This window comes from Alligator sinensis, unplaced genomic scaffold (genome assembly GCF_000455745.1).
Source record: "Alligator sinensis unplaced genomic scaffold, ASM45574v1 scaffold131_1, whole genome shotgun sequence".
Taxonomy (NCBI): domain Eukaryota; kingdom Metazoa; phylum Chordata; order Crocodylia; family Alligatoridae; genus Alligator; species Alligator sinensis.
The window spans coordinates 5,256,764-5,267,944 of NW_005841830.1; the positions used below are offsets into that span (position 1 = coordinate 5,256,764).

Sequence of the window (11,181 nt, forward strand, 5' to 3'; positions counted from 1 at the left end):
GGGGCGGGCAACGGCCGGGACCCCCCCCCTCCCCCCTCCGCAACTCGTCCTCACGCACCCTGCCTGTGACATGAGTGTCGTGGTGATGCAGACCTGGCCTGGCCTGTGCGTAGGCACGGAAGCACACATGTATACTCACACACACCTGCCGGCCGCACCCTCACGTGCATGCATGTACATGTGCCAGTATGCACACGCAGATTGTATACATGTACATATACACCCACACACATGCTTACACATACACGCACCTGCACACACTGTGCACACCTGAACAGACACACGCATGCATACCCACACACTGCATATATGCACATGTACGCATACACACGTGCACCTACACATACGTGGGTGTATACATCTATATGGGGAGTCTCTGATCAACAGAGACTCCCCCTGCCTGAAGAAGGGTGATTGCACCCCAAAGCTTGCCAAAAACGTTTTTCCAACCGCTCTGTTGGTCTAATAAAAGATATCACATCTATTCAAAGAACATAGCCTGGCTACGTATACACATGCACACTCTTGCACATACATGTATGCCTACACATGCACTAACTCCTGCACTCGTGCCCATGTATGCATACACATACCTGTAATCATACTTGTATGTGCACACACACTTGCATACACACACATGCATACACACACATACACACACACCTGCACATGTATGCATACTTGCACATGCTCCTGCACCTATGCATACACTTACACATCGGCCACTTCCTTGCACGGGTAGGCCATGGCCTGGCGAGGGCGCCCATCCGTGCTGCCAGCCCCACACCAGCACTCTGTCACCAGAGGGATGTTGGGGAAGCTCTGGGGGCTCCCTCCTATTTTAAACCACAGCAGTGTTCATGGCATTCGGAGCAGATTCCTCCCCCACTCACGCCCCCAAAGTGCACCTTGCAGCCCTGCAGTTGTCCTGCCCACTGAAATTGGGATTGCCAGGGTTCCTCACAAGGGCAGGTGGGCTAATGCCATAGTCCCTGGCTGCTCAGCATCTGGCCTGCAGGCCAGATCTGGTCCCCAGCACTGTGTCATCTGGCCCGTGGGACTCCCTGCAGATTTGTGTGCATTCGGTCATGGGTGCGAGGCCTGATGTGGGTATATGGGGCTGGGTTGGGGTGGCATGGGCCCTAGGGCCCAGTCCTGGCACCCAGGGTGTGAGCTAATACATGGACAGGCTCTGTGCCACTCCTCTGGCCTGTGTTGCCAAAGCATTGAGCATCACTTTTGGAGCCTCTTGATTTCTTTTGATCTGTGTAGAGTGGAGTGGGAAAAGGTAATAGTTAAAACTGAACACCCTGCCCCCAGAACCAGATATTACTGCATGCTATAAATGTCTGTTGTAGAGCTAGAAAGCAGCAGAGAATCTCTGCAGTGAGAAATATTACAAGTTTTTTCTATTTCCTCCATTTCATACTAGTGCAGCCTGTGAAGATGGATATAATCACTAACACTTATGTTTCAGTATTACTGTGGCCTGAGGTCAGGGGGTGAGTTTGGTTTGTGTAGAGAACAAAACAGCTCCGTTTTGCTTCTAGACATTTTCTTTCTGTGAGAGCCCACGGGAAGCAAAACATCACCATGTTAGGTTTTCAAGTTCCGCATATGATTGCTGTATACAGTATAAACTACTTGCCACATGGGCAGAAAAGGTAGGCAGCCATTTGACAGCTTCCATTGATTTCAATATTAAAGGTACTTTTTAAGCTGATTTAAAGGCTGTTGCTAATTCTTGTGGGATAAGCCTGCTGTCAGCTTTTCACACCTCAATAATGCTAGTTATATTGTTACTTAAAGTACCTTACCTGCTAATAGCAGTGTTGAAATTAACAGAAATTCCTGAGGTTCAGGGCTTGTCAGCAGTTGAAATAGTCTAACAGAGGGATTAACTGTTCACCTCACATATTGGGAAGTTTCCTGGTTGCCAAATAAGCCCTCAATATGCAATTTAGCCTGTATGTGAAACTTCCCAAAATATTTTTACTGTTGACCTGCCATTAGTCTCAAAATCAAAGGTACCTGCATTGGAAGAACACCAGGCAGTCCATGTAAATGTTCAGTATTAAAACAAGCTTTTAAATCACTAGGTGTTTGGCTGCTGGCTTTTGATTTACAAAACTTTTTTTGGGTAGAGTTGGGGTGGTGGTGTAGCCATCAAGGTCAAGGAAAAATGTGAGGGGCAAGAATTTTTGTGGGTGACATTTATTGGGCCATACAGAAAAGTTTTCAAGTATAACAGGTCTGTGAGGAAGAGTACTTCATGCCCAAAAGCTTTTCTGTATGACTCCCAACTATACAGTTGGTTCCATAAAAGATATCACCCACATGAATTCATGACCCTCCAAAACTTTCTTTACAGGGGAACATCTGGATTGCCCCTAAACTGAGTTTGCTAATTAACAGCAGACCACAATGTGTTTTACTACATATTTTAACTAGGAAAAATAGTGTCTTCTAGTACCACTTATTTTTCAATAACTAACTAAAATTTGTTTTTTATAGGGTGAATATTCAACAAATAACATAATGAAAGATACAGAAATAAAGAAACTCCTCTTTGCCCACATTTTCTGTGTGGTTTCCATTATTCTGTCAACTGTCGTTCCATCTTTCTTCTTGGAGAACTTCTCAGTTTTGGGAACACACCTTACCTGGTTGTGTATTTGTTCTGCTTGTGTCACTACTGTAAATATATTTTTATATATAATAGTAAAACCAAATCCATCTTCTAAGAGAAGTTCATTTGCTCACAAGGTAAGACTTTATACAGTTAAGTTAACACTAAGGGCATTTAGGGAGAACTGAAGAACTGACTTTTTGTACTGAAGGAACCAAGTGGGAAAATGAAAGAGCAAAATAAATTCAAGTGTTAGTGAAGTTCTGGCTAAGTGTAGTACCTTCTGAAATGGGTTTTTAGTTTTCACAGATGCTAAACTTTCTCTCACACCTAAAAGCATGCAGATATACAGTATTTCTTAGTCTGTCTTCTGAAAGTATTTTAGACTTTCTTTGAACCTCCAACAGACTTCACTCTGAGAAAAGTCAGTGTGGGTACAGAAGACTGCATGCCTGGAGTTCATTGTAGAGTCAGGGCTGAAGCCAGCATTATGAACGTATCTCTCCACAGCTAAAAGTTGTCAATAGGTATCAATAATCTAAGGTAGAAAAGAGCATTGAATCATTTTTAAAAGAGCTTCACAAATTATTGAATAAAGGTAACGTTAAGCAAACTTGAATGTTCAGTACGGTTAAAATGGACAGTTAGGCTGCATCCACACATGTATGGATGTTTGTTTCCCCAGGGACAACTAGCAGTGGGACACCTTGTGCTGCTGCTAATTGTCCCCGGGGAATGTGCATGTTATGCATGCTTCAGCAAGTTACCCCGGGGGTGGTAGGGGAGGCTGGGGCCAGCACTGGGCTGGCCCAAGCAACCTTATCTGGGGTCCTAGGGGCCTCCTGGGGCTGCAGCAGTGGCAATTTTGCTGCATGGAGCTTGGCTGGCATCCGCAGTGTGGCTCTGGCTTGCCTGGCTCCATTTTTGAGTGGTGCGTGCTGCTTGTGAGTACACTGCAGTATTTTTTTTCTCCGTGGATATATTCAGATATCCAGGGGTCAAAAAAACCATCTGTGCTGCTCCCTTGTAGCGTGGAGAGCAACTGAATGTGCAGTCTGCGGCACCACATACCGCATGGCCATGCTCGTCTGGACGTAGTTTTAGTGTCATTTGAACAAACACATCAGTACCCACCAGCATCTTCGTTTTAAAGAAGGCATTGCATATTGTAGTTTGTGGTACTGGGAGTGGAACACAATCCAGAACCCAACCAAACCAGGGCAGGGGAGCAGAAAAGTAGCTCAAAGACTTTTTTTTCAGTCTTCCCTGCCTCTGTAGCTGAGCCAAAGGACTAATTCATTGAAAACTTGATGCTTTTCAGTCTTGGACAAGCCAGACATTTGAAGGCAATACTTTTGTGCACAGAATGTCTGGTAAAGCACTGATCGACTGAACTAGTGCATTTTCCTATATTGATCCTGCCCTCCCCCTTTATGCTATGTGAACGATTCTAATAAATAATGTTAAATGTGCAGAGGAACCAAGCTGAGAAACAGACTTTTTTCCTCATTTTCCTTTACAGTTGTAGTCATTGCAATCATTGGATGTACTACTTGTTATAAGAGTGCAGTAGACAAAACAATTTCAAACCAAGAAGGGTTTATTTTTTTAAGTTATTACTTTAAAATAATCAGGACCTCTTGCATATTAAATATCTAGTTTCAACCAAATGATTATGTAGTTAATTAGTTATGTATTTGTAGAATTTAATATAGATGATTACCCTGATATTTTATTAAATTATTTTTTCCTTTTTTCAGATATCTAGATTTCTAAAATGCTGCATATACTTCTTCATGTCCTGCATCGTGTTTCATGGAATTATTGTCCTTTATGGAGCACCATTAATAGAGTAAGTCTGAAAACCATATCTTCACTTAAGACCATTAAGATCTATCTCTCCTTACAAATGCTGGTATAACAGCTTTTGTTACCAGACACTTGGGACTGTCTGGCCTCTGGAGAGAGAAGACTACAGCCCATGTATGATCAGTGCCTCTTTTGCAAGCTTAGACATGGAATTAAGGTGCAGCTACAAGTCCCTTAATGATTACCATTTAGGCACAAACTTAAGGTACAAGTTAGAGTTCTTTTGAGTATCAGCACCCATTTCAGAAAGAAGGCAAGAGACCAATCTACTGCCTGCCTTTTTGTTGTTACATCCCAGAAGTACAAGAATAAACACTTATTCCAGCACGTATGTAGCTACCCACAACAGCAAGCTACACCAGCTGGAGACACTCAGGAGAGAGGTAGCTTACAGATTGGCAGGAGATCTTTTTGAATTTGCTGAGTTCTTCAATTTTCCCTCTAGTCTATACCTTGTATTTATAAACGGCTTGTTCTAATAATCTAATAAACATTTTTTAGCCCAGTACTGGTGTCATTGACCAGTGGACCTTGTTCTATAGTTCCAGGTTACTGCTTATTGATTATATGTTAAGTACTTCTATCTGTATAAGCCTCAGCACATATTATCTGTAGTTTAGGCTTATGCTAGGTCCGCAGTCTGTACCTGTCATCATGGTGTTTCGGTTACCATATCTGTGGTTCTGCAGTTTGGGTGAACAACTGAATCAGTTGATGTTTATGTTAAAATTCTTATTGGTATGCATAGAGACACGATCTCTTCATATATATTTTGAGGTAGATATGTAGATTGAAAACAGACAAGCAACTCATTTGATTAATTATTTTATTTATAAACTCTGTGGAAAGTGGTGAAGTGAAAAAAATGCCTGGGAAGGTTGCTGTTGCTGTAGTTGTATAAACATTTATGTCTTTTCTTTTTCTATTTTAGAATTTGGGATGTAAGGGTTGGGGAGAAATTTCCCTGAGGTCTTTCTTGGCTGCTATTGGAAAGCTGTTTTGAATTGCTGAGTAAGGATGACATCATGCAGAATGATCTCATGATGTTGTTTCACAGAGTCAAACTAGAGTGAAGAAAGGAGTGGGGAAGTAAAGCCAGTGGGTCAAAGGTAAAAAGTGGCTTTCAGGTAATAAACCATGAAGATGAGCTGTTACACTTCATATTTTGTTTAGGAGGTGAAGACAATACAGGAATATTATATTCATTCTTTTCCTTCCTGCATTCCAGAGGCTGAGGAGGAAAAAAAACTTTTTACAGTAATTTTAGGATAGCATATCTATTTTTTTGCAAATTGGGCATTTTTCTGAAATTTAAAACTTCTGAGTCTGCTTTAGTTAATTTATGTTTCTTACCCTCCTTTGTAGGTCAGTGCTTGAGACATTTTTGTTTGCAGTCCTTCTATCTACATTTACAACTTTGAACTGCTTGTGTATGCTAGGACCAAATATCCAAGCATGGATAAGGGTATTCAGTAAAAATGGGTAAGTTTTATTTCAAATTTCCTCCTTTTTCTTGCTGGGATGTAAATAGATGGGATTGCAATATGCAACTTGCCGTGGAGTTTATTATAAAGAAAATAAATCTTCTTTAATGAATTTAGAAGTAATCATTTTATGAGTTAAACTTATCAGTTTTAATTAAGGGTTTGTCAGTTTTCCTCATGACAAATGTCCACATGACACAGTTGATTAGTGAGCTAGCTTTTAGTTTGTGGTCAGAATCTGATTTTAAATGAGTTTTGTTCCAGTGGTTATTTACAAAACCATTGCACAATTTGATACGATTAGCACCCGCCTGACAAGAGCCTGTGACTGAACTGTGTGGAGTAATCTTCATGTATATCAGCTGGTAGTCCCTCACGCCATAAACATGGCCATAAGATGGGGAGGGACAGAGGATGGGAGCTGTTTCAAAGTAGTCATAGATTAACATTGGAAAAAGATGGCTGAACTTTGATCCAGGCAATCTTTGCCCATAAGCAATCTTCATCAAATATTCTGGAAATGTGTTTGCAGTGTAGGAAAATTAAAAGGAGCTCATCAAACTTAAAAAAAAATGTGATCTTAAAATGAAATCAGCCTTGTTGTGTAGCGATATACTGTAGGTCAGCAATCAGTAGTGTACAACACTCAGAGCCTCTTGATCTGGCCTACAGACCTTGGCAGCATTTTGGCTGTGGGAAGTTTCCACCTGGTAGCGGGGAGACATGACAGCTTTTCATAGATTTCATAGACATTAGGGCTGGAAGGGACCTCGGAAGATCATCGAGCTTTGATGTTGTGGGTGTGGGAGAGGTGGTTTCATCTCTGGTTTTGGCTCCAGCTGTGATAGTGCTGGCCAGTTTGAAAGCAGCCTGCACTTGGAAGTAAGCTCTATTAAAGTAGCCCCCCACTGCAACATGCTGCCAAGCCCTGCTGTAGGTAATGACATAAGGCTGCACTGAGGACCTTTTAAATTCAGGTGGAAAGCATAATGTCCCCCCTACTTCTTTAGTCCCCTGGTCAATAATGGAGCCATTAAAATCTATAAAAGCTACTTATAAGCTAATGGATTTTCATACATTCATTGTTACTAGGCTAAAGTCTGATCTCAAGCAAATGTAAAAAGTAGCATAATTCTGGTGATTTAAGTCAGGGGTGTCAAACTCGCCTTGTGCCTCATCTGGACTGCGGAGCTACTTGTGAAGGATCTGGCATGCGGCAGTGGTGGTGGAATTGTCAGGACTGTCAGCAGTAGGACAAGCGGCCATGGGACCAGTGGCTGCAGGGTGAGCCACTTTGTGTTGGCACAGCTCTTACTCGCCCTCGCACAGCTCTCACTTGCCCTCCTGTAGGTAATGGCCATGCCTTCCAGGACCCAGAGACCTCGGATTCTGTGGTAGGCCATGCCCTCACTTCCAGTAGCCTGCCAGTAGCTCTCTGGGCCAGATGAAGCAAATCCATGGGCCAGATCGAACCTTCAGGCTATATGTTTGACATCCCTGACTTAAATGGTTACTTATGACTTACATTGACAGAAAATCAGAATTAGGATTCTATGTATAATAGTTATATGCACTCATTTTTATATTAATAATAGAATATGAACTGGGAACCGGTATTGGGATTTATTGTTTTGTGCAAAGGAGACTGAGAGACAAAGATCCCTATTCATGTCAGTGTCATAGGCTTTTTCTCTTTACATTTTAAAGAGTGGATAGGGGAATAGAAATTAAACTTTGTGAGATTTAATAAGAAATATGAAGTTATTTTTTATCCAAAATAAAGTAAGGATAAACTGGTTAATCCAGCCCATTGTGCTAGGAGGTTTTACATCTGCAGTTAGTGGGTGAGATTGTATAACATGTATTCTACAATAATCTCCTTAGTTGTGCCAGTTTTAACTCTATTCCTTTCTTTCTTAGTCAAGCTCTTAATGTTGCTTGAATGTAATTAGTTGCATGTTTTTTAATATGCAACTTGAAGGAGGCAATTTGTCTTGCTTTGGCACTTTCTTTGGGGCAAACTGTCCCTGCTTCAAAGCAGCTGGTCAGGCACCAAATGTTATCAAAGAAAGATGAGTATTTCATTTAACATAACAAAGCTGATCTGACTTTGATCCTCCAAGTGTTTTGTATTGACCTAAATGCATTCAAGTCAGTTTCTTCCTAGTTGTGTATCTTGAAACCAGTCCTGCAAGATACTGAGTGGTTCTTCAGAGATGCTTAATTCCCATTGTTATTGATTTTTCAGGTGTTCATTGCTTTGCAAATTCATTTATGAATTAAGTTAGGGCCTTGTTACATGGTAAATTTGGGAAGCTTTTGGAGCTCTTAACCCCTGGACTGGTTGCATGTTAGCACCTTTTAAATGGTTTAAAGTGCTTGTTATTTGTTTTAGAGTTATGCCACTCAAGTATAGGATTATCTCCAAACTGCCTAATGTTGTTGCTGTTCCATTACTGTGTGATCACTTCCCACAGCTATTCTGCCCAATTTGAAGTCCTCAACTATCCCATAATGCTCTGAGCGGCCCAATTCTTTTTTCACTGGAACGCGCAGTAGCCATGGTGCCTCCTGCTACTGCCTGGACTGGCTCCACTCCTGCCAGCAGTTGTGCATGTGTGAGTGGGTGGCAGGCACTGCCTAAGCTCTGGAGAAAAAGGGATCAGGCCCCTTGAAGCTCAGAGCTAGAGAACTCCAGGACTGCAGCCCTGGAGCTCTCTGGTCTCACTGAGACTGACACAGTGGCTCCGCACTGAGAGCAGGGCTGTCAGGGCTTAAACCTGGAGGCCCCGCTCTCAGTGCAGAGCCCATTTGGCAGTTTCAGTGAGACCAGAGAGCCCCAGGGAAGCTGCTTCCCCTGGTTTCACTGGTTTTGCTCCAACTGACGTGGTGAGTCTGCTCTGTGCCCAGCGGGAGCAGCGAGCAGGTCCTGCCCCTAGTCCTGCCCCTGCTCACCAAGCCTCTAGTGACAACTTGCAGCTGTGCAGGTGAAGGACAGTCAGAGCAGGTTTTTCACCTTATTGTGCGACTGCTGTACTAAGCCAAATAACACTAAGCCAATTAACATTTGTTTGGTTCACAGCATGAGCTCTAACAAGACCCTTATACCATAGGTTTTGGTAATTTAATGCCTCTCTTCTTTTAGAGGCATGTGTACCCTTTCATTGATAATAGCTTAGGTTTTGAACAGCACAGGCAAAATTTCTGCAGTGTAAAATAGCAATCAAAGATTTTTCCAGTATTTTCCATTATGTGTGGTGTTCATTGCATAGCATATGTCCAGTGCTCTCAGACTAAAAATGAAATTGGGTTTTAAGGTTACATCTGCAGTTTATACATTATGCAACAAAAAATATATATTTTAGTTTTTGGTACTTGAATTAATATTGGGTATAAATTGATATTTTAAAGAATGGGAACATTTCAGTGTTAGCATAATATTTATAGTACTGTTGTGGGAGCCTGGGACCCAGCCCCCCAAGGAACCCAGGAAAGGGAACTCCTGGGGAAACGTCCCAGAGCATCAGGAAAAACAGTATGGCCCAGTAAGGGCTGGAGATGTTTCCTACATACCTGTAGCAACATCGGCGGTGGCAGCAGAGCAGCAGCAGACACAGCAGCAGGCACACTTTAGAAATGTGTGCTTGCTGCACATAGGCTGGTGTGCCAAGACATCTGGTATAACTGGATGTCCGGTGCCAGCTGGAGAGAGAGAGAGGGCACAGCGAGAAGGTAGCATAGCGCTGGAGCAGAGCAGGCGCTGCTTCAGGAACAAAACGCTTCCAACACAAGTGAGGGAAACAGCCTGAAGCCCAGAAGCTTGGAGGAGCACTGAACAGCGGAGAACCGGCAACTACCCCTTTGTGGTAATTGAGATGGTGGGGGAGCTGATCCTTGTGAATGAAGAGGCCCTGGCAGTTTCATAATGGCCCCAGCAAGGATGCTCGGAGGAGCCGGGTTGCAGGGTCAACAAGTGAGTTAGAGAGCCAGTGAGGCTCCAATTGATTGCTAATTCTCCAATTAATGTAGTCTTCTTTAATGAAGCCGACTGTGGGGTATTAACTGCTTGGCTGGACTGAATTAATGAATTGCCTTCAGTCTGATCCGAAGGCAAAAGAAAAATTTCCTTTTGTATAGAGAGGACAGTTAATTAGCCCAGAGGGCATTGGTGTGAGCCAGAAACGCAGCTTTTGCATTGAAGGCCCTGGAACCAGGGCCAAGATACCACGTTGGTGGTACTGACCCAGCATTAAGTACACGGGTCTCTTTTTTTTTTTTTACCTAAGTTTGGCTCCAGGACCTCAAGTACTTGGTTGGCGCATGGACAAGGTGAAGGGGAGGCAGGAGCCCCGCAGAGCATCTACAGAGCCACATGCAGAGCCTCATTGCAACAACGAGCCTTCTGTTTAATAAAATCAAGATGTGGCGGGCAAGAACAGAAGGGTGGCTCTCAGGCATGTGTGTGTACCAAGGCCAAGCTCTTGGCATATAAACCCAGCTGTGTACAGGGCTTGGGCTCTTGAGCCTGGTGGTACCGAACCTATCTCCGGTGCTGGGTACAACCGATATTTGCTTCAGTCCAAAATGAGGTTATCAACATGGGGGAAAAAAAATCTCCTCTTACATTTGAGTACTGGCCTGGGGCAGGTGGCAGTTCAGTTCTGGCTTCAACCCCGGGCTTGAGCCACCACCTGCCCTGGGCCAGGATGGCTTGTGCATGGCAAGGGGGGGTGCGCAGTGGGGAGAGTGTGGGGGAGACCATGCATTGGGGATGAGGTAGAGGGTGCATGGGAGAGACCTGTGGTGTGTGGCTTGGAGGGATGGAGCACAGGGGAAACCATCCGGCCTACACGCCATCCCACCTGCCCCCCAAGTCACTTGTGCCTCCCTTCTGCCCTGCCCTCTGCCCCCCACCCGCTGCTTACTATTGGCTCTGGCTCCAGCCCCTCCTGTCCTAATCTGGCCAGGACCAGACCTACTTCTCTCTGGTTGGGCCTGGCCTGGGCCACTGCCATTCCTGACTACCCTGGAGCCAGAGCCAGAGTTACCCAGAAGGTAAGCAGTGTGGGAGCGGTAGGATTGGGGGCAGGCACTGTGGGGAAGAGGGAGAGACAGCAGGAGGCAAAGGGCGGGGGAGACAGATGGCAAGGGGGAAGGTATTGGCATGGGAAGTAAGGCGCAGAGGCCCACATGACAGGG

The 11,181-nt window shown here is 44.0% G+C and overlaps 1 protein-coding gene across 2 annotated transcripts in view; it reads left to right on the forward strand.

Moving 5' to 3' along the window:
- Positions 1–2,518: 2,518 nt before the first annotated feature.
- The window catches only part of PIGF (phosphatidylinositol glycan anchor biosynthesis class F), a 46,117-nt gene continuing 37,454 nt past the window's right edge, over positions 2,519–11,181 (forward strand). For both annotated transcript variants that reach the window (XM_014520454.2, XM_025204453.1), the window contains exons 1-3: positions 2,519–2,766; positions 4,390–4,481; positions 5,864–5,980. In XM_014520454.2, the coding sequence (XP_014375940.1) occupies positions 2,539–2,766; positions 4,390–4,481; positions 5,864–5,980 (437 nt within the window). In that variant the 5' untranslated portion in view covers positions 2,519–2,538. The remainder of the gene's footprint in view (positions 2,767–4,389; positions 4,482–5,863; positions 5,981–11,181) is intronic.